Raw genomic sequence first — 24,950 nt, 5'->3', positions numbered from 1 at the left:
CTTTTTAACATTCGCCATTCTTGTGGTCGAATTGTAGCATCTCCTTATGGTTTTATTTACATTTCCTTGATGAATAGTGATGTTAAGCATCTTTTCAACTGCTCATTAGTTTTTTTGTATATCTTTTGCCAAGTGTTCAGATTTTTTGTCTTTTTAGTTGGGCTGTTTGTCTTTCAGAGTTTTAAGATTTTTTATATTTTGGACATATAAGTCATCAGATATCTATCTATATTGGTATCTATCTAATATAGTCTTCCAGTCTGAGACTGGCCTAATTTTCTTAACAGTCTCTTTAGGAAAACATAAATTTTTAATTTTGATGAAGTCGATTTTATCCATTTTTTCCTTTTATGATTTGTACTTTTTCTGTACTGAGAAATTTTATCCATTCAGAGGCTGTGAAGACTTTCTAGTCTACTTTCTTTTAGAATTTTTACAGTTTTATCTTTTACATTTAAGTCTGTGATTTACTTGGCATTAATTTTAGAATGTGTCACAAGGTAAAGTTTGAAGTTCATTTTTTCATCTATATGAACATTTGTTTACAGACTATTCCTTTCTCATTAAATTATTTTGGCACCTTCATTGAGAATCAATTGACACTATTTTATTGGCTGGAATTTTTTCTGAACTCTTTTCCTGTTGATCTATATGTCTGTCCTTATGTTAATACCACACTGTCTTGATAAGCTTTATGGTAAAAATTAAAATCAAGTACTGTTAAGTCATACAGCTTTCTTCTGTATCAAAATTGTTTGATCTATTTTAGCTCTTTGACATTTCAGTAGACATTTTAGAATTAGCTTGTTTATTTCTACAGGAAAAACTTCTGGGATTTTGATTAGAATTGTACTGAGTCTATAAGTCACTTTGGGGAGAAGTGACATCCCACCAATACTGAGTCCTCAAGCTGTAGCATGGTATATTTCTCTGCTTATCTAGGTCTTCTCTAAGTTTTCACAGCAATATTTTGTAATTTCATACCACAATTCTTGCATGTATTTGTTGTATACACTTGAGTATTTCATGGTTTTAAATGTTATGTCATGTAAATCTTTAAACACTTACGAATGTTTTCAGTTACTGATTACTAATCTGTAGAAACAATTGATTTTTGTACATTAAGCTTGAATTCTGTAACCTTTCTAAACTCATTATATATATTTTTTGTAGATTTCTTAGTATTTTCTATATAGATGATTATGTTGTTTGCTGTTAGAGACGGTTTTACTTCTTCCTTTCAATCTGAATGCCATTGATTGATTGATTGATTGCCTTATTGCATTGGTTAGGACTGCTAGTAAAATATTGATATAGTGAGAATGGGCATCCTCACCTTGTAACCAATTTTAGAGAGTGAGCACTGAGTCCTTCACCGTTAATAATGATGCTAGCCATAGAGTTTTCATAGATACCCTTTATCTGGTTGAAGGAGTTTCCTTTCATACCCAGTTTTTTGAGTTTTTTATCTTAAATGACTAAATTTTGTCAGATGCTTTTTTGTTTTGTTTCTTAACAATCATATGGTGTTTCTCTTTTTCTGTTCATATGGTAGATTATTGATTGATTTTCAAATGTTAAAGCAGCTTTATACTCCTGATATAATTTCCACTTGGTTTTGATGTTTAGATGTACCTTTTTATTTTTTGGGTTTTTGTTGTTGTTGTTATTGTTCTTTCCTCCCCTTTTAATGTCTTTGAATTTGGTTTCAGAATAATGGTGGCTTTGTCAACTAAATGGGAGTGTTTCTTTCCTCTGTTTTCTGAAAAGGTCTGTAGGATTAATATCATTTCTACTCCAAATGTCTGCTAGAATTCATCAATGAAACCATCTGGGCCTTCAGTTTTCTTTATGGGAGTGTTTTAAATAGCAAGTTCAATTTAAAAAAAAAATAAATGCAATGTGCAAAATTGTGATTTATAAGAAATATACATTCAGATGACCAAAATATATTTCTCAGATATATTTGGTCTTCATCCAAAGTTTCTGGTTCACAGCTCCCGAAAACCCTTGGAATTTCCTGAGTGATAAGAGCAATGGGAGCATCTTTTGTTATATTTGGTTTCTTGTCCTCAATTCCTGAAAAACAAAACAAAACAAAAAACAAATAAAAAAACCTGCTTCAGAGCCATAAAGATGAAATGAGTATATTGTTAATAAGCCCTTAACATCACAAGTGAGTTTATGTTCATGAAGGGACTTTCACAAAGCACCTAAAGATGGTGGCTGGTTGCAGGGAGAACCAACCACGAACAGAATCAGAATCGAAACCCTGATTTCTGGGGAGAAGGGAAGGGATAGAGGTTGAATCAATCACCAATGGCAAGTGAGTTAATCAGTCATGCCTATGTAATGACACCTCCATAAAAACCAAAAAAGGAGGAGGTTCAGAGAGCTTTCATGTTAGGGAACCAGTATGATTCCAAGTGCCACCATGATGGACCCCAAGCTCCATGAGGACAGAAGCTCCCTTTTTTGGACCTCACCCTTTATATCTCTTCATCTGGCTGTTGACTTGTATCATTTAATATCCTCTGTAATGAATCTGTAATCTAGTGAGTAAATGGGTTTTCCTGAGTTCTGTGAGCTCTTCTAGCAAATTAATTGAACCTGAGGAGGAGGTTGTGGGAACCTCTGATTTATAGTCAGTTGATCAAAAGTACTGATAACAACCATTCATACCTTTCCATTTAATCTCATTTCATAATGATAGTAACTGCAAGGGATAACTAATGGTTGCCCTGGTTAATATTTGCTCAAGATCTAAGTCATGCCCATTTGTAGTCCTACTTTTATGAAGGAATGAAGGACTATTTAAAATAGTTTTGCTATAACACTGGAGCAAGTAAATACCTTCTAGAGCTTCAAGTTTTATAGGTGATAAACCTGAACTCTTTCTGTTTAACTTGTGCAGTCTTATTTGCTATGTTTAAGGAATTAATACTTGCTGCAACAGAACACAATGCTGTGTGATGGGATAAGAGATAAAATTGTACATCAGGATAAAATAGAGAGAGCTACCAGAGTCGGATATGCCTTCCAAATATTCACTGAGAAGCAGGATAGTTTAGCTTTGCCAGGGTTTGAATCCCATCTAGCTATATAACCCTGGGTAAATGATACAGTCTGTGTCCTATTTTTCTCATCTATAAAAGAATATAACACCTACCTCACAGAGCTGTTATGAGATTTAAATGAGTTAGTTTGTTAGAAAATTACCTGGTATTTGTAAATGTTAGCTGCTGTGATTATTAGCTGTTATTATCAGCCCTTTCCCAGACTTAATATATATTTATGTTATAAAAGTTATAACTTTACCTTATAAATGTTGATTTCCATACCTTTTCTGTTATGGTAGCATAATGGTAGAGTCCATTCTTTATTTGTCTTGTGTATCTATGACTTTGTGCTGTGCAGGCAATATACGTAATAAAGTATATATGTAATAAATATTTTCTAATGTGTAAAATACTCACTCTGCTTTGGAATAAAATCAGCTTTCACTCTAATTAGTTGTAATTCATTGCTATTTGACTTATTTGAAAGTTTTTTAAAAATGTTTTAGAAATTTCTTTTCAGTAGATAAGCTGAATAGTTACTATAAACATATGTACTTAGTATATCTCACTTTGTGTTTTCTTTTTTTTTCTTTCTTCTTTTTTTGGTGTAATGTTGGAAATAGTGCCTCAGTGTGTTTGGAGAATAAATGTGGATATCCCTGAGGAGGCTAATCAGAATCTTTCATTCAGTGCTACTGAGCGATGGTGGGAACAGACAGATTTGACCAAACTAATCATATCAAATAATAAACTTCAGTCACTTACAGATGACCTCCGGCTGCTGCCTGCACTCACTCTTCTTGATGTAAGTTGGCTGATTATAAAAATGGATCTTTAGTTGAAGAGACTCTAATGCTAAATTTAGGCTTTAAGAAGCAGAAAATCCATGTTCAATTGATAGAGTACAAGGAAGAATAACATATTATTGTTAGGCATAGCATAATGATTAAGAGTGCAGATTCAGAACATCCCGCTTCAAATTCTGACTGCCACTTGATAGGTCTATGATCTCAAAAAAAGTTACTTCTTTGTGCTTCAGTTTCCATATCTATAATTCAGTTCTGATTCTACTGCCTATTTTTAAAAATTATTCTTTGAATTAAATGAGTTAATGCATTCAAACAGAAACGGTATTTAACAAGTGGTTGCTGCTTCTCTTCTTTTTTTATTGCTATTATTTTTATCATTATTATTCTAGATATTAAAGCAAATATTTAAGATTGATTTTTTAACTTATCTCCAACACTGACTTAAATTATTAGACTTAAATTTTTGTGTGTTTATCCAGGGGCTATGTTTTTAGTCTCTAGTTGCTTTGTCCTGTGGTTAAAGTAAAGCATGAGTAATTTATTTCACATGTCCACAGACTTCTAATGTACTTCACTTAGGATTATCAAAAATATTGCAGATTATGTCTAAAAAAGTTGAATGTAGTCAGATTTTTAGGGAAGTTTTATTTTCTTCAATTGTAAAATGAATGGATTGGCTTAAGTATTCTCTTAAGGTTCCTTATACCTTGAAAACAGTATGATTTTGTAAGACCATAAGAGAAGTTCCCCATCTCATTTATTTTTTGTAAATGTTGACATAAACCATACCATCAGAGGGCTGTTAGTTTCTAATCCTCTCACCTCTCATTTCAGATTGAAATTCCATTCAGTGAAGTGAAGTTTTTTTTTTTTATTGTAATATTTAAAAATTTTAATTGTAATATTTAAAATTGATGTCTTATCACTTCATGATTTCTGAACAGCAGTTTGGTCAGTTTCAAACTCTTTTTTTTCTCAGAAAAAATCACCAATAGCCCAGCAATGCTATTGAATTAGAAGAATGAGATTATCACTGAAGAATTTTGTATAATGGCAAAGCTCATGGTTAATTATAAGACTGAGATATTGACTGTGTCTTTTTAACAATTTTTAGATACATGATAATCAGCTGACATCCCTCCCTTCTGCTATAAAAGAGTTAGAAAATCTTCAGAAACTTAATGTCAGGTAAAATTTAAGCTTATTTTGATATTGCTAGTACAAGGGTATAAATCTAATATTTAAAAAAATTTTTTTTCTAACACTAGAAAATATTTTTGTATTATCTCAGAAAGTGGTTAAAGCAGAATAAGAGTTTCAGGTTTTAATTTTCAGATTATTTTATTTTTTGTTTTAGAATTGTCTACATGTTTCCTGATTTTACATATTTAAGGCCATTTGATTTTTTAAAAATTTATTTTTTAATTTTTATGAAACAATATTTAGTGACTATCTTCAAAATCTTCATTGTTGACATTTCAAGTTTTAAGTTCCTTTAATTTTCTAAAATATATATCTAGATGTTAAACAATAGGAAGAAATTTAAAATAGTTTTTTCATTAGTGAGGAAAATATCATGTTTTAGGAATATTTGTAGTTTTTAAACTTTTCTGAGGACTTCTAAGTTTCCATGGATATGTTTCTGGTACTCATTGATAGGTACTTGAGAGGCCAAGTGGCTGACTTTGCCCTTCAGTACACACCCAGCCTTTCAAGAAAAACTGTCTTTGAGGGGAGGATATAGCTCAGTGGTAAAGCTGCTGCTTAGCATTCACGAGGTCCTGAGTTCAATCCCAATACCTGTGTTAGAAAATAAATAAATGAAAATAAAATAAAACAATATAAAATAAACCTAATTACCCCCCACCCCCAAAAAGAATAACTGCCTTATGTTAGGGGAATTAGGGGAACAATTAGGGGAAAAGGGATTAGGGAAGATTTAATTTAGGATAAAAAACAAAAAGATTTAAGTGTTCGAAACATAGTTTGAAAAACTGTGGGTTATAAAATAGATTTGATTATAGATGTATATACATAATGTAATCAGGTCTCAGTTTTCTGGAGTTAATTGGTTTGAGGGAGAACAGTCCTCAAATAGGAGTCTTTACCTGGTGAAGAACTTAAAATTACCATAAGTTACCAAAAAAAAAATCTATACACAGAAATTATTCAGAACATTTCTGCTAATTGCTTAGAACTACATCAGAACCTCTTCCCCTTACAAGCCAAAGGCATAGATGTGGCCTGAAAAGGCAAGAATGGGGAGGATTGAAAGGAAGAGGAAAGGGAGGGGGTATGGAGTGGGTGTGGCTTTAGCTTCTAGCATTTGAGAGTATGAGCATTAGGGTGGAGGAAATAGGTGATGAAAGGAAATGAAGCAAATATATAGCTAGAATTATATATCTGCCCAACAAGATCTCTGTCAAATATACGAAGATTTCAATTAAATAATTGACAATAGCAACCTACTTTTCACAGTTTTTGGTGGTTCATATTTTAGAAGACATCTTTTGGCATTTTTGTTACAACAGGTTTTACTTTAATATAATTTAAGGTCATTGTTACACCTTTATATTTCTCATTTCCTCCCTCTTATTTGTGAAGTAACTGTATATGGCATGACAATAGAGTAGAATTCCTAAGTAAATAGTTAAGTTGGCACGAACCTGCGAATGAGTTAAGTCATCTCTTAATTATCAGGGAATGTATCATTCTCAGTGACTTGGGACTTCTACACCAGTAAGCTGAATATCTCTTTAGAAGGACTAAGCTGAACAGTTAAGACCAAGTACAGATAAATTTGGAGTTGCATATTATATTCAGCTGGACATGCCAGGCCCTCAAACAGAAATAGCCATTTTTGTCTCGAGTGCTAAATCGAAACTTAATCCCCATATAAGATGTGACTTTATTATAATGTTTGTATGCATATATCTTTGTCAAAATTCTAAAACTCAGAAGCAGTATAAAAATTTAGAGTCCAACGTACTTTTTTCACATTACATGTAAAATCAAGTTGATTAAAAGGAAACAGTCAAAAGTTCACAAATTATTTGTTTGGTTAAAAATCTTTATTTCTTTGAAACCATTTGATTACTTTAGATTACTGTCATTTTAATGGATGTATATTTTTAGGATATGAAGTTTGGTAAGTACTTAAAATTAGTAACTATATTTCATTTTTAAAATGAGCCCATGTAGTTGATTAGCAAAATGCCTTTATAAATATTTAATGTGCTGTCACCAAATTGATCAGCATTTATTTTATCAATCAAAAGCCATAACAAGCTGAAAATACTCCCTGAAGAAATTGCAAATCTAAGAAACCTGAAGGGACTATATCTCCAGCATAATGAACTAACTTGCATACCAGAGGGATTTGAACAACTTTTCAACTTGGAAGATTTAGTAAGTTGATTTCCCAATTTTTATATAATTTGGGGCTGGTGAGGCTTTTCACCAGACTAAGAAATAGGATGTATAATTGAAATCATGGGTACATGGACAGCTGATTGTATATCTGGATTATAAGGAACTGTGCATTACAATTAGATTTGAAATTTATAGTTGTAAATTTGTTTTTCCTGCCTTTTTCTTATGAAGGAAATCACCTTAGGTTTTAATTTAAGAATAGAGTTTGGCAAAGGGTCAGATGAAGGTGATTTTGTCATTCAGAGACTTTTATGGCTTCGGAGAATAGAGGAAAAATGTTTTTAGTAATTCCCTTTTTTATGTCCATTTCCACTTCCTCCTCTGTAGGCCTTATGGCCTCTCTGTCCTCTGAGTGTCCAGATAATGCCTTCAGGACCTGCCTTTTCTTCCCTATTTTTCAAAATGGCCACATTTCCTGGTAAAATTTTCATTCCAACTGTTTTTCATCTTAAATTGAGATAGCCATAAAGCAATTCAAATATTATTTTAATCATACTATTTGAAGAAGAATAATAGGCCCTTTACATATAGCAAAGTAGATAAGTTTTATCCCCTGATGCAAATAAGAAAATAAGACTTATGTAAAAAAATAACTTATCCGAATCATGCAAATAATAAGTAAGGAATTCAAGATTTTAACATAAGATTATTTGACTTCGAAGTGTATCCTTTTTCCCCCCACTTTACCAACAGGAGTGAGACTCCTCTGTAAGGCATCCTATCTGAAAGATTTTAGCTATATTAGATAAGAAGTTCTAATATATAATCTCTACTCCACAGAGTTATTTCATACTATATTCTTGTTCTTTTCTTTGTAACATGTTTTGAAAAACTCGATGTCATTTTAGCCTTAAAGTTTATTTTTTTTTAAAGGAAAAATTACTTACTTAACTTATTTTTTCTTGGTATTTCCCAGCTGCTATAGTGTTTGAAATTAAAATATATAATCTCCTCAGTCATTTCTTCCAGTATCTCTTTGTTTTTCAATCTGATCAGATTGGAAATAAGGTTTGGAAAATGAAAGGCATAGGTAGATTAAATGAATGGCAAATGAGGGAGTCATCAGATTTTCTTATAAAATTTAGTGGTAACGGTAGCAGTTGATTAAAAAAATAAAGTCTAGTAGAAAGCTGAAAGGAAACCCAGTAAACTACAGCAGTTTCCAGTTATTTCCTTAGGGATTCCCAGATAGTTATTTGCATAATAAAAAGAAGTTCCAGCTGAGAATTGTGTCCTTAAGGACTCATTATCAAACAAATCATAAATGTAAGCAACAATATATTAAATCTTTATATATCTTTATATCCTTATATATCTTTATATATCTTATATATCTTTATATATCTTATATAAAGATATAAGCATCTGTAATAATTTAAGCTAGTAATATTTCTTAAAGTTATATAAAACTGTTTAGCACAACTGGAGTAAGTATTTATTAAAGAAATGACCTAGCATTAAATAATGATTAATTTGTATGCACTGTGCTTATTTTGTATCAATTTAATCATTAACTGTAATAATTAAAATATTTAATTATTAGTAACTGTTGTTTTGAGTTCTTTAAAATTTCTTAAGACTTTGTGAATTAATATTTTTTCTTTATCAGAAACTTTTTTTTTAATTTTTAGCTTTTGACTTTGGAATAATTTTATATTTACAGAAAAGTTGTAAAGATAGTACTGAGTTCCCCTATACCTTTCACCCAGCTTTCCTTAATGTTAACATTTTACATAACTATGGGACATTTGTAAAAATTAAGAAATTAACATTGGTATAATATTACTAACTAAAGTACAGATTATATTAAGATTTTCCCAGTTTTTCTGCTTATGTCCTTTTCTTTGTTCCAGGATACAATCCAGAATACTACATTGTATTTAGTGTCAGTAACTTTTGATATTATAAGATATTTATTTATTAGTAATCTGTTAATTCTTAGAGCCTCTAGTATTTGAGTTGTAGATTGTTATATTGTATGTTGTAGTTTATGGTAATATGTTATTATGATAACTGTATACACTTTTAAAAAAATATGCTGATCTAACATTTTTTCTTTTTCTATCTTAATTTATTTAGAGTTAGAATGCAATTATTTAATGTTAGACTAAGTCAAAGTCCTTAGAGAACAGTTCTTTTAAGTCATTTTTTCTCATTTATTGTTGCCACTGAACAGTTTGATGAAAGCTAGTGGAGTACTTATTCCTATTTTCAATGTCTTAAGAAAACCTGATTCATAACATTGTCTTTTAAAGATAGTTTCAAAAAAAAAGTCTATCATAACTATTTAAAGAAAAAAACAGAAACAAAACTTAAAGCAATGAGGGGTAGTGACTAGGCAAACCTGAGTGAATGAAAACTAGAGTAGACTTCTATACTTAGTTATAGCAAACTTGCTGAGGTCAGCAGAGGAACCAAGAAGAGAATATTTTTTCCTCCAAAATTAAAATGGTCACTCTTTTCAGCCTTATTTTCTTTTTCTTTCAAGATTTTTTTTTCTTGTAAAGATGTTTCATTTCATATTACAATTTAACCATTGCCTGATTTATCTTGGATCCTCAACAAATATTGGACGAACAAATGGATTTTTTTTGAAAAGATGATGCATGATATAGCATAACTTAGTATGAATAAAAACCTTTATGTAAAATATTTTTAAAGTCAGAATTCATTTTAATTACTCCCTGCTACATTATTGGGTACATAGTGGGCCCACAGAATATACTGAGGTAATGAATTAATTAATGATTTGTGAAATTGTCAGTGAATGAAGATTACAAAATGTATCACCTACATAGTTTTTGTTTTTTTTTTAATGTTGCAGCGCCCTCAATATTGTGAAATTCCCTTTAAGGATTTTTTTTTTTAATTTATTAATTCACTCATTTGTTTTATCTTTCTCTTTTTAAAGGATCTTTCGAATAATCGTCTTACAACTCTTCCTACTAGTTTTTCTTCTCTGTTCAGCCTGGTGCGACTCAATCTTTCCAGTAATCAACTGAAGAGTTTGCCAGCAGAAATAAGTGGAATGAAAAGTAAATCTTCTCTATTAAAAAAAAAAACCATGAATTTCTAATTAGTGCAATTTACATTTAGAAAAATAAATTTTAATATAGTTAGTTACAGAGAAGTAAAATAATAGATTTTTGTGGTAGTAAATGCAAACAATAACAACTAGTCAGTTATTTGTCATTATTAACAGGAATGTTTAAATTAAATCTGCCATAAATTAGAATTGACATTTTAGGGGAGCCTTTACTTATGATACTATAGTTGACTCTACTTACCTTTGCCATTTTTCAATAAAGGTATTAAAAAGTAGAGTTAAACATAAAATGTGATATCTGGAGTAAGAAGCATAGTTTTTGTTTTTGTTTTTTCATAAATTGAATAGGAATATTGAGAGAGAGAAATAGATAGGGAAATCAATAGAAAAATACCTGGAACTTAAAGCAGGATTTGCATCCTCTTACTCCATCTCCATTGCTCTTTCTACTACATACTGCTTGTATTCTCCATCACTGCTCTTAGATGGAAACACTTGTAAAAACTCGTTTCTAACTTGAAAACAAACTTGCTTTATAGCATTTACTGGATTTGGAGTGGACCAGATTATGATGTTTTCTCAGTGCTTTAGCCAAATATATAGATTTTTATAAGTTGAAAGTAGTACTATTGACCTCTTTTGAAAAGCAGTTAGCTTCTTTAAACACTGAAAGATATAGTCTAACGCAATACATCAATTCAGTCTTGAATTATGTTAAAAACTGACAGGGAAAAAGTTGTAAAATGTATATTGCCAATCAAACTACAGGGGTTGAGAGTGAATTGTGGAAAATATGTGGTGGCCTTCATAAGTGGAAGAATCTAAATATGGATTAGGGAGAAAACTGCTTATGGGAAGTCTTAAGAGAAAGAAGACCTTTACTTTTTTCCATTTTTGTTTTCTGTTCTGCCTTTTAAGAAAGAAAGATCCAGGAGGTAAGAGAGAGATGCTGCAAGTAAGAACATTCTTCTTAAACTATATTTCACATTCTTGTCAAGAGTGTTAGCTAAGGTGTTAAAGAACGCATGTAATTTAAAAGAAAAAGTAGAAGAAGGAAAGAAGATAGGGAAAGAGGCAGTATGAATGGATGGAAGAATAATAGGGAATATATAAAGATCAAAGGTTTTTGACAGAACTTTAACTTGCCTATTTTAAATACAGATGTGTCTAAGCTACTACTAACCAGAGTTATTTGACATTCATTCATTCAACTAAAATGCATGTATATTTATGTCTTGAAATACCTTAAGTTTTTTCCTTTTAAAAATGTATAATTACTGAGGGAAATACTTTCTCATAGTGTATAGCTTATAAGAGTACTTTAAAAGAGTACTACTTTGTTTAAATCTTTACAAAGATGACCTGGACTGTTATTAAACGTTAATTTTAATATCATTATTTCTCTTTAATTATAATTAAATGTAAAAAAAATTTTCATTTACATTTATATAATTTAGTGATATTCTAGGATTCTTGATTATTGTAGCAGTATACAACGTCACAGGTTCCTAAGTCCTCATGATTATGTATACATTCTTTGGCTGTATGTACAATTATAAGCCAGTTTTTTTCTCTATTGAAGTATTTTTGTGTTTCACTACATATGTTTTACAGGATTAAAGCATTTGGATTGTAACTCAAATCTCTTGGAAACTATACCTCCTGAATTGGCTAGCATGGAATCACTAGAATTGCTTTATTTGCGAAGAAATAAATTACGTTTTCTACCAGAATTTCCTTCTTGTAAATTATTAAAGGTACTATTTAGTTGTCTATTGAATAACTATATATTTTCTGAAAGTTAATCATGAAAATGAAAATTTTAGTTATTTTACATAAGGAATATGTGTTAGTTATGTTTTTTTCTATATATTTTTCAGAATTTTAACATGACTAAATAGTATTAATATTACTATTGGTAATAGACTTGTTTTAAATAAAGGAATAATTGATTTAAAAATTAAGAATTTGTCTATTTCATTTGAAGAGTAGTTTATAACTGGAGAAATAGTAGATGATGAAGCTAACAAAGTAAAGTTGGGACTGTAGTATAGGAAACCTGCAATATCCAGAAGGAATATGAATCTATTTCTGTAAGTTGCCAGCTCATGTTTACTTGATGATAAGGTCTATTTAAAATACTTTCTTTTGATTTTAAGTTTATAGCGTTAACACTGTGTTTTAAATTTGCCACACTTTTCTTTCCCTTAGGTATACTTTTATACATTAATGCTAAAAGAATTTCTTTTAAACAAAATGATGACAGTGATATAGAGAAATGAAAAAGTTATTTAATAAGATTAATTATCTGATAATTATAGATTCTGTTAATGGGAAATCAGTATATATAATAATCACTAATAAAAATGTTGAGTAACAAACTTATTATAATATAAATAACTTTTTAAATTTACACTGACCTGTTTTAAAACTTTAATTTTTTTGTCATTATAGTTCTTGGATTTGTACTTTTATTAATTCTATTAATGTAACCACTAAATCATTTCTTTGCTTTGGTTTTATAAGCTTTGAACTTTCTGCGAGATTAAACCTTTAAGTATTTAAAAATAACTAGAAAATTGTTGAAAATTTTCTTTTTCGCCATTTTTCTTTAGTTGTAAGATAGCTTAAATGTAATTGAAAATTTAAGCACCTTAGTGATTAGAAAAGTGTGTTCTTTCCATGTATTTTTCAGTGGTTTGAAATTAAGGTTTCAATTTTATATTCACTGTCTAGTGTAAAATTGAATACAAAAATACACATGATTGATCTTTGGTTTTGTAGGAATTACATGTAGGTGAAAACCAGATTGAAATGTTAGGGGCACAACACCTTAAGCATCTGAATTCTATCCTTGTGCTAGACCTGCGGGATAATAAGTTAAAATCTGTTCCAGATGAAATTACACTACTGCAGTCTTTGGAAAGACTTGACCTAAGCAACAATGATATTAGTAGGTAAGTCTAAAGATGGGATGAATAAGAAATCATGTCTGTATTTGGTTATAATTCGTAAGATAAAATATTCGTAAAAAGCATATAAATTGAATTCGATAAACTTTATTGAGTAGGTACCATGTGCAGGCTGACAAAGAGTAATTAGATTTTGTCCTTGGCAGCAAGCTTAATATGCTTACAGAATCAGATGTATTTACAGTTACTCCAACCCACTAAGAACAGTAAACTCTAAGAAGGCTGGATTTTATCTATTTTGTTCACTTGTACTATCTCTAACTCCTAGATCAGTGCCTGGGTACATAGAAGTTGCCTGATAAATATTTGATGAATTTGTTAAATGAATGTAAAGCCTTGGGAGAGATATAAAATGCTTTAGGGACCTAAAGGAGGTACAGGAACCACCGTTTATTTAATGAGACTTACCAGGGCAGACTTTGTGGAAGAAGTAACATTTTTAAATGATACTTAGAACTGAGACCAGGGTGAATCTAGTTAATTGCCTAAGAGCACAATATTTAAAATCATACTCACTTACAGGGTTATGCCTCATTCTAGTCCCACCACGTCATCTTTGAAGGATGACAGTGATTTTCATGTGCACATATAAGGTGGTCAGAATGATTCACTTGGTAGGAGGAAATTGTGCAAAAAAAGCTTCAAAGGTTAAAATTGTAGGCATATATTCAGAGAATAGCAAGGAATTGAATTGTAAATAGGTGCAAGTAAGGAGATTGTGAGAATTTAGGTCGTGAAAGCTAAGTTGAGGCCAAGTGAAAGAGGTCCCTTGAAATGCCCATGAAAAACCAGTTTTCGTTCAACAGGTGGGAAGATTAATAACAAAACCAACTTGATTGTAATCTCATTAAAAAATAAATTGGTGATAGTGGGTTGGATACATTGGATAGAGGTAGTTTTGTAGATGGGAAATCTAAATAAATTCTGTTAGATTAATCTAGTAATTTTTATAACTAAATGGCACTTTCTATATCCAGTTCACTGTATTGACAGCTTTGTAGATTTCTCTGTTACATAATAAGATCGTAAACTGTAGTGAGAATGGGATGGAAAGAAGAGGAAAGATGTGAGAGGTATGATGACTTAGAATTAGTATTCTCAGTTGATTGCCTGTTGGAGATGCAGAGGAAGAAGGTAGTGGGCAAAGGATCATAAAAAGTTGTAGAACTATAATATTTAGAGAAGGAATTATTTTATGGATATTAAAAAAAAAGACTCAGACTTACTTAGGATCATGTACCCATTAGATGTCTGAGGTTTTGTGCTTGGATGTCAGAAACATGGTTTGCTATTCACAGGAAGAGAAAGATTTAGCAAGGGACACTTTCTTCTAATGTATATTTCAATAACTATTTTTAAAAATCAAAATTGTTTTCACAGTGTGCATATGGCATATAGTATGCCTTGACCATAGATTTGAATGCTTGGACAGTGACCATTCTTTCTACTCACTTCTGTTTATGACTATATTAGTAAGTGACTTGGATATTCCTAAAAATGCTTATAACAAATGAATGAAATAATTTCTTGCCTCATTAATATTGGCATACATATTTTGTCTCATAGCAGTTTTGTTTTGGCTAATATGTAAAAACCTTAGAAAGCAAATATTTAAAACAAAAACAATGACAATATTAAATAAATAAAGTAATCAGTACAAATATTTCTGATATATATGCTTCTCTTTCTCCAGAGCTCTGGATATAAAGTGTGAATATATCACAAGGAAGACCTAGAACATAATGAAACTAATAATAGTTTCTTACCTTTCCTCTAACCCCATGCCTCCTTGATATCAGACAATTCTATTCATTTTGTACCCCTCCAAAATCTCCTGTAACCAAAATATTTATTCCTTCACAACACTACCAGAGTACCAGAGTAGTTTTTTAAAAATATAAATTATCGGGTTGTGCTTCTACTAAAAACTTTTGATGACTCTCCATTTGTTATAGCATTATGTATCAGAACCAAATGAGAAGCTTTAAAGAAGAAAATTCTGAGGCAACAATGAATCAGAAACTCTAACAGTAGTACTGTAGAATTGTTTTGTGTTTTGTCTTAAAAATTCCTAGGAGATTTTGATGCCTCTGGTTTTCCAGCCAGCAATTGGGAACCACTGTCTTGCAAGATAAAGTCAGACATTTTAGCATAACTTTTGAGGACATTTCACAGACCTCATTCATTCACTCCTTGTCATCTTTCACTCCGACAGGTATCCTACTCTCTGAGTGCACTAAAGTGTAAATGTACCAACTTCCTTTGTTTCTGTACCTTAGAATGCTGTTTTATTACCTGACTGCCTGATGGAATTCTGTTGTTTTAGGCCCAAATCCAGGCTTTGCTACTCCCTTATCCCCTTAGTCTCCTTGCTCATTTCTACTTTTCTACTCTTAGAACAATTTGTTTAGTGTTTGTCATATATATATATATGACATATGTTATATATAATGTCATTCACTTGCTGATGTATAATTTACATGCAATAATATTTACCAATCAGTGTAGTTTGATGTTTTTTGACAAATGTATATGTTTGTGTAACCATTGTCACATTCATGTAGAACATTTTGGTTTCCCTTTGCAGTCAGTTTCCTTTTCATAACCCCAACCTGTAGCAACCACTGATGTGCTGTCACTGTAGTTTTGCTTTTTCAAAAAATCATAAACGAAATCACACAGAATATAGTTTTTGTGTCTGTCTTCATTCATGTAAGTATGAAGCTTTCTTGATTCATTCATGTGCTATTGTGTATCAGTAGTTCATTCATTTTTATTATTGAGTGTTATTCCATTATACAGATATACCACAATTTATTCATCTCTTCACTAGTTAGTTGATGGACATTTTGATTGCTTTCAGTTTTTTGATTACATGTAAAAGTCTCTGGTTGGATATTATTTTCACTTCTCTTGGGCAAATATGTAGGGGTAGGATTGCTTAGTCATATGGTAAGTGTACGTTTAAACTTTAAAGACTCTGTTTTCCAAAGTGGCTGTACTCTGTTATATGCTCACTAGCAACATAAGATAATTCCTATTTATTATATTTTTAGTTATATATGTGTGTCTTTTTCCTTTGTTCAGCTAAAAACTCCTTAAGGGCAAGGATCCTGATACCCCTATGCCAATGCCTAGTGTATTATAGATCCTTAATAAATTTTAAGATTGAATATGTATGTGTTTAAACAGGTTATCTTTTTGTGTACCAAAGATAAAAATGACTTTCCTTGTTGAATGAAAATATGAATTGTGTGGTTGAAAATTATGGGGTTTTTTTGTCATTTTTTTCTTTTAGGAAGAATTTTGTTTGCCGTTACTTTTTAGCACTGAATACAGTTTAGCAAATGTTTTATAGCTTACACTCTTTTATAGCAATCACAATATAACAATATTGAAACACATTTTTTTTTAACATGTTTGGCATCTGTCTTGAAGGAAAATATTTTAAGCTTACATTACTTCATTATTTGGACTTTCTTTGACACTATTTTATGATGTATTGTTTGTCATATATTGATGGTTCTATAATCACCTATTTGGTTGAATTATACTTACACTTAATGTTTTCCCTGAAATTAATTCAATCTCTTGTAGTCTGCCCTATTCGTTAGGAAAACTTCATTTGAAATTCTTGGCACTGGAAGGAAATCCTTTGAGAACCATTCGAAGAGAAATTATAAATGTAAGCATATTTAGAATTCAGCTCTGGTTTTTAAATTTGATATTTAAACATACATGTTGATCTATAAACCTGCAGTGTTTGTCTTGGTGAATATATGTCTTTCTCTCCATCTTTTCAGAAAGGAACCCAAGAAGTCTTAAAGTATCTACGAAGCAAGATTAAAGGTACTTTTGTATTTTCTCCTGTATTTTGAAGGATAATATGAAAAGTTATGAATTATTAATAGTATATAAACTTCAGATATAAATATTTAGAGGAAATGGTCCCTGGAAGGTGGCTCTTCTGAATCTATTTAGACTATAAATATGCTGAAATTTATAAGCATCCTTAAATTCACAACAATAATGTTTTATTCTTAATCTCTTTGATTTGTGTTATACTGTACCAATTAGAAAATATAACAAAGATTCTATAAGCACCTAATGCTTTATCTTTGAAAAAAGAGCAAAACTTGACCATTATATTATAACATATGGGTTCTGTTGACTAGGAAGAATGTTAACAGGGATTTGAATATCTACTGCATTCATACTTTTGGTGAGTTCTGACAAAAATAAAGACAAAACACATTTTTCAGGGTATGTTAATTTAGCATATACATGCATCAAAAAAGAAAATGATACTGTAAAGTTAATTTTTAATACTTCACTAAAATTGTGATGTACCCCAATTTCTATTTTCACGTTTTGTCATTGTAGCGTACACCAGAACATTAAGAAAAAAGTTAGTTGTGCCAATGTACTCCTGCATAACAAACCACTGCAAAGCTTAGTGACTGACTACAACAGCTGTTAATTTAGCTCTCAGCTCTGTTGGCTGCGTGCAACCTAGCTTAGCACCATATTGCCAGTCAGTATACGTTAAGTAAGATAATTGTATAATTTAGCAATTCCTATTTTCCACTTTGCCCTTATAATAAATTATTAACATAATTTTCTAAGACTTTAATTTCCTGACAATCAGAGAGTTTTCTTTCTTCTCCAGATATACTTTCTCCTCGAGAAAAATTTGATTATTCTGATATAAATAAAGAAAGCCATGTCAGAATAATAAAAAAAATTTTAAGACTTTTTTTAGACTAGTTTTATGTTCACAACAAAATTGAGAGGAAAGTACAGAGATTTCCCATATATCCTCTGCCTGCATACATGCATAGCTTCCCCCAATATCAGCATCTCTCACCAGAATAGTGCGTTTTTTACAAGGATGGACCTACGTTGACATATCATAATCACCCAAAGTGCATGATTACCTTAGGGTTCACTCTTGATATTGTATATTCTATGGGTTTAGACAAATGTATAATGACAAATATTCAAAGTTGTAACATACAAAGTATTTTCACTACCCTAAATCCTCTATGATCTGTGTGCTCATCCTCCCACTCCCCTTATCCTTCCCCCATCCCTGGCAACCACTGATCTTTTTCTTGTCTCTGTAGTTATGCTTTTTCCAGAATATCACATAATTAGAATCATAGAGTCTGTGATCTTTTCAGATTGGCTTCTTTCACTTAGTAATATTCATGTAAGCTTCCCCCAAGTCTTTCCATGGCTTGAGAGCTTTTTTCTTTTTAGCACTAAATGATCTTTCATTGTCTGGATGTACCACAGTTTATTTATCTATTCACCTACTGAAAGACATCTTGGTTGCTTCCGAATTTTGACAGTTATGGATAAATCTGTTTTTTTGCATATGTACGTCCTGTTGTTTCAGTATCATTTGTGGAAAAGACTATCTTTGCTCCATTGTATTGCCTTTATTCCTTTGTTGAAGATCAGTTGACTACCTTTATGGGGATTTATTTACAGATACTCTGTTCTGTTTATTGATCTATGTGTTCTTTGCCAGTATCACACTATCTTGATTACTGAAGCTTTATAGTTAAGTCTTAAAGTTGGATAGCATCAGTCTTCCAATTTTATTCTTTTCCTTCAATGTTGTGTCGCCTATTCTGGGTCTTTTGCCTTTCCATATAAACTTTAGAATTAGTTTGTTGATATTGACAAAGTAACTTGCTGGGATTTTGATTGAGATTGCATTGAATACATAGATCAAGTAGGGAAGAACTGACATCTTGTCAACATTGAATCTTTCTATCCATGAACATGGACTATCTCTCCATTTATTTAGATCTTTTATTTTATTCAGCAAAGTTTTGTAGTTTTCTTCAAATAGTTCTTGTTCATATTTTATTAAATTTATACCTGAGTATTTCAGTTTTGGATACTAATGTAAATGGTATTGTGTTTTTGATTTCAAATTCTACTTGTTTATTCTTGATATTGAGGAAAGCAAGTTAGTTTTACATATTAATCTTGTATCCTGCAACCTTACTATAATCACTTATACCAGGAGAGTATTTTTGTCAATTCTTTTGATTTTTCTAATGCGTCATCTGTGAGCAAAGATAGTTTTATGTCCTCCTTCCCAACCTGTGTACTTTTTATCTCTTTTTCTTATCTTTTTGCATTAACAAGAGCTTCTGTCAGTGCAGTGTTGAAGAGGAATGGTGAGAGGGGACATCCTTGCCTTGTACATGATCTTAAGGGGGAAGCTTCAAGTTTCTCAATATTAATTATGATGTTAGCTATAGGGTTGTTTTGGTCTTTATCAAGTTGAGAAAGTTCCCCGATTTTCTCGTTTAGTGAGAGTTTTTATCATGAAAGGCTATTGGATTTTATCAAACACTTTTTGTGCATCTACTGATACAACCATGTAATTTTTCTTTTTTAACCTGTTGATGTGAAAGATTACATTAGTTGATTTATGAATGTTGAACTAGTTTGGCATATTTGGGTTAAATCCCAGTTGGTTGTGGTGTATAATTCTTTTTATACTTTTTAGTTTCTATTTGCAAGTAATTTGTTGAGGGTTTTTGCATGTGTGTTCATGGGAGATACTGCTTTCTAGTTTTCTTTTCTTGTAGTGTCTTTGTCCTGTTTGGTATTATTGGCCTCATAGAATAAGTTAGGAAGTATTCTCTCTTGCTTCTATCCTCAGAAAATGATTGTAGAGAATTAGTATAATTTCTTTCTTAAATGTTTGGTAAAATTTACCAGTCAACCCAACTGGACCTGGTGCTTTCCGTTTTGGAAGGTTATTAATTATTGATTAAATTTATTTAATAGATATAGGCCTATTTGGGTTGTCTGTTTTTCTTGTGTGAGTTTGGAAGATTATGTACTTCAAGGAATTGATTCATTTCATCTAGGTTATCAAAATTGTGAGCATAAAGTTGTTCTTAGTGTTCTTTTATCATCCTTTTCTTGTCCATGGAAACTACAGTGATGTCTTCACTTTCATTTCTGATATTAGTAATTTTTGTTCTCTCTCTTTTTTGCTTAGGTAGCCTGGCATACAGGCATATTGATTTCATCAACCTTTAAAAAAATCAGACTTTGGTTTTATTTATTTTTCTCTATTGATTTCCTGTTTTCAATTTCATCAGTATCTGTTTTAATTCTTATTATTTATTTTCTACTCTTTCGATTTAATTTTCTTTTCTTTTTGTAATTTCCTAAGGTAGAAAATTAGATTATGGATTTTAGATCTTATTTTCTTGTATATGCATTCAGTACTATAAATGTCCCTCTAAACACTGCTTTCACTGTATCCATCAAATTTTAATAAGTTTTGTTTTTATTTCTATGTAGTTCAAAGTATTTTAAAATTTTTCTTTAGATTTTTTTCTTTAAGTTGTCTGTTATTTAGAAATACGTCATTTAATCTCCATATATTTTAGGAATTTCCAGTTATCTTTCTGTTATTGATTTCTAATTTAATTCCATTGTGGTCTGAGAACAGACATTGAATACTTTCTGTATTTTTACATTTTTAAAGGTATGTTTTATGGCATTTTAAGGTATAAGGACAATTAAATATATTAGGATATATACTAAGCTGTTATATTGTATATCACGTCTCATGTCTTTAGTCAGAAACTTATATTATGGTCACTCATGTAAATGTGACTGGGAGCTTTTCTTTTTAGACAAAAACAGCTTTATTACTGTGTAATTCACATGCCACACAATTCTCCCATTAAAACTGAACAATTAAATGTTTTTTTGCTGTATTAACAAATATGTGCAACTCTTGCTGTGTCAATTTTAAACATTTTCATCACCTCAAAAAACATTGCAGTGCCTTTTGTCTATTGTGGATAATGCTGTGGTAAACATTTATTTACAAGTTTCAGCGTGAACACATTTTCATTTCTCTTGCGTATATATCTAGCACGTGGTAACTTTATATTTAGCCATTTGAGAACTGCCAGACTTTTACAAAGCAGCTGCACCAGTTTACATTCTGATTAGCATTGTATGGAGGTTCTCATTCTTCCACATCCTCACCAACACTTGTTGTTTTCTGACTTTCTGATTCTAGCCATCCTGGTGGGTCTGAAGTGGTTTCTCACTGTAGATTTGATTTCATTTCCCTGATGAATAATAATATTGAGCATCATTTGCTTGTTAGCCATTTGTATGTCTCTGGAGAAATGTCCATTGAGATTCTTTGCCCAATTTTTAATTTTTTTATTATTGAGTTGTAACAGTTCTTTATGTATTCTAGATGATATAAACTTCTTGTCAGACATATGATTGGCAAATATTTTCTAGCCCTGGCAGGGCTGTCTTTTCATCTTCTTGATAATGTCCTTTGAAACACTAGTTTTTAAAATTTTGATGAAGTCAGTTTCTTTCTCTTTTTGCTTATGCTTTTGGTTTCATATCTAAAAATCCTTTGCAAAATCCTGTTTTATGAAGATTGTCCCCTGTGTTTTCTCCTAAGAGTTTTAAATTTTTGCTCTTACATTTAAGTCTTTGACCCACTTAGAGTTAATTTTTATATATGGTGTGAGATAAGGGTTCAATTTCATTCATTTATATATGGCTCTCCAGTTTCCCTGCATCATTTGTTAAAAAGTTTTTCTCATTGAATGGTCTTGGTATTTTTCTGGAAAATCAGCTGACCATAAATGTAGGGTTTATTCTGGACTTTGATTTTACTCCATTGATCTGTATGTCTATCCTGTGTCAGTACTACACTATCTTGAATACCATTGCTTTGTAGTAAATTTTGAAATCAGGAAGTGTAAATCTTCCTTCTTTATTCTTCTTTCTCAGGCTTGTTTTGCTATTCTGGGTTTCTTGCAATCCTGTACAAATTTTAGAATGAGTTTGTTGATTTTTACAAAGAAGCCAGTTGGGAATCTGATAGAGATTGCATTGAATTTGTAAATCAGTTTATGGAATATTGCCATCTTAGGTTTTTTAATCAAAAAGTCAATAAATGTATACGGTAAAAAAATTTCAAGCAACATACAAGGATATATAATGAAAAGTAAATCTATTTCTCACACTAGTGCACTCCTAAGAGATAAATCTCCCTCTTTACATTCTCCATGATGCTGATTATTAAAAGTAACTCTTTGGAAAGTGTTCAGAACACTCTATTTCAGTATATAATCATGGTAGTATACATGTATGTTTAAAAATAATGCTAGGTTTTATTGCTGGTTTAATATTGTCTCTCTGCCTTTGTAATTTATCAGACTGGAAATATCAAAAATAAAGTCTTAAATTTGCTAAGGAAAAAAATCTTAATGTAAATAATGTACCAAAAGCTTACTTGATTATGCAGATCACCAGATTTTAAGTGACTGGGGATAATTGGCTTTGTTGTGTCCTAAACTGAGAAGATAGGCATGTGCCTTTTTGGTAAACATTTTGGGGAAATAATACTTTTCCTTTGCTAAAAAATTCCTTCTAATGGACCATATTATTTTGTTTAAGAGGAAGGGTTGCTTGTCATTGTTTCTTCTGAGACATTGTAGTTATTCTTTAAAGATTCTTTTCCTGCAATTCTAATTTTACTCCTCAGTTTCCTTATGGTAGGAATATTAAAAGGTTTTGAAGGCATCTTATAGAACTATATCTATTTTCTATTAAATAGATATTAAATTCTAGACCTAGATTTGAATTACTGGAAATAAAACATATGACTAACAATATTCTCACCAATAATAGCTAGAAATCATACATACTATTTTTATGTATTTTCAGGAATTCTTTTTTAAATGACTTCATAGTATAACTGTTGGTTTCATATAACCTTTCTTTTGCTAGATGATGAACCTAACCAAAGTGACTCTGTCGTTGAGACTGCCATGACACTACCAAGTGAATCGAGAATCAATGTACATGCCATCGTCACATTAAAAATGTTAGACTATAGGTATGTAATTCATTTTTTAAATATTGCAAAACACATAAGAAACTTTCAGAAATAATCCTTCAGAAAAAGACAATTGACAAGGAAGAATTAGTCAGATTGCATTAGTCCTTAGGATAATAGCAACTGCAGAAACAATGATGAGATAAAAGCATATTAAAAGCACAGTGAACTTCCATGCCCATTCCTTAGGTGATTTATGTTAATTATACATAAGAGATAGATAAATAGTTATTCACAGTGAAATTTTTATAATGAACATTTTATTAGTATAAAAATTAAGAGTGACAACATTATTTGCTAAATAAAATTTCCTGACTCAGTAACCAGCATCCAGAGAGAATTTTATATTAGAGTGGGGGTCCTATATTGGTAACTAAGAAATAAGTATCATTTAGTTAATGAACACCTCAAGCAGGCAAAGCTTGAGAAGCTGTACTCTGTTTATGTATCTGAGTCCAAGTCAAATAATGTGTCATAATATGAATATATGATCTGTTAGCACATACATTAAGCCTGAAACAATTACAATGTTGGTATATAAATTAAGACACGAAGTCTAATAATTTTATGTATTATGGGCCGTGTGTTTGATTAGAGAAAGAAGATACCTATGCAGAGACTGAAAGTGGTTGTCAAGTATTCTTCAGAACTATCTAAGGCAACAATGATAAAAACAGCCAATACTGTCAAAGCTCTTGGCTGATGTTTGTATATTATAATGAAAATGCAGAACAATACAGACTCAAGTCAGGTAGTGACTAGATTGGAGTATCTTATTTAAAGTATAAATTAATTCCCAATCTTAAAGGATAAATACCTCCAACTAAAGTCTTAAAAATAGCATTAATCTTTAAAGTTTGATTAGAATAAATCACTTCCCCATGACTTGAACATTCCTGATTGAAAAGATAAAAGTGCTCCATCTGCACAGTGGAAAATGGGACCAGAAGACAGAAGTAGAAGTCATACTAACTGTGAAATTTAGACATTTATCTTAACGTATTCGAGTGCTTTGCTTAACGGTTCTCTCATATTGCACATTACATGTAATATTGTTTTCTCGTTCATTCAGTCATTCATTTGGCATTCCATTGAGGATTCTTTTAAATAGATATATGTTAGGCATTAAAAATTGCAAAAAAAAAAAAAGAAAAAGAACATAAACGTAAGAGCTAATTATAACATCAAATTGTTAAATCTGCAAATATTAGTGTTCTACTGTACCTTCATTTAAGATTCTATTTTACTAAAAATCTTACTGAAAGGGAAAATGAAATTTATTTATGTTTATATTTGCAAAAGATCTGTCATAAATCATAATGGATAACTCTTTAGATTCTAATTTCATAGAAATGAGGTTCAGGGAAGGTAAACTACAAAGCTTATTAATGGTAGGACCAGGAACAGTTTAGTCCACAGCCACGACCTCATGTACCTTGTCGGATGCTAAAGGAGAGAGAAATTGGTTTAGGTTATGAGGAAACCAGTTTAGTATAGTGTTGAACTTTTATAAATTATCCTTGTAGTTAACTGTATACCCAAAGAAAGTTGACAGATAACCCCTGTTAGAAATTTGTAAGAAAGTAAAAGAATCCTTTTTTAAATTAAAGATGCAGTTCTACTCTGAGGTAGAGGAATCTATTTACTGTTCATTTACTGTATGACTTCTAGACATCTTAGGCTCTGAAGATATCTCTGTCTTTATTC

General features: G+C 30.9%; 1 protein-coding gene across 2 annotated transcripts in view; it reads left to right on the top strand.

Moving 5' to 3' along the window:
* The window catches only part of LRRC40 (leucine rich repeat containing 40), a 44,216-nt gene that overhangs the window by 7,240 nt on the left and 12,026 nt on the right, over positions 1-24,950 (top strand). For both annotated transcript variants that reach the window (XM_032494562.1, XM_006191037.3), the window contains exons 2-10: positions 3,683-3,864; positions 4,983-5,056; positions 7,147-7,276; positions 10,212-10,335; positions 11,961-12,103; positions 13,131-13,303; positions 16,916-17,003; positions 17,122-17,167; positions 23,135-23,243. In XM_032494562.1, the coding sequence (XP_032350453.1) occupies positions 3,683-3,864; positions 4,983-5,056; positions 7,147-7,276; positions 10,212-10,335; positions 11,961-12,103; positions 13,131-13,303; positions 16,916-17,003; positions 17,122-17,167; positions 23,135-23,243 (1,069 nt within the window). The remainder of the gene's footprint in view (positions 1-3,682; positions 3,865-4,982; positions 5,057-7,146; positions 7,277-10,211; positions 10,336-11,960; positions 12,104-13,130; positions 13,304-16,915; positions 17,004-17,121; positions 17,168-23,134; positions 23,244-24,950) is intronic.

The sequence above is a fragment of the Camelus ferus genome, chromosome 13 (genome assembly GCF_009834535.1).
Source record: "Camelus ferus isolate YT-003-E chromosome 13, BCGSAC_Cfer_1.0, whole genome shotgun sequence".
Classification (NCBI taxonomy): domain Eukaryota; kingdom Metazoa; phylum Chordata; class Mammalia; order Artiodactyla; family Camelidae; genus Camelus; species Camelus ferus.
Note: the sequence above shows the minus strand (reverse complement) of the source record. Positions and strands in the feature narration are given on the sequence as shown.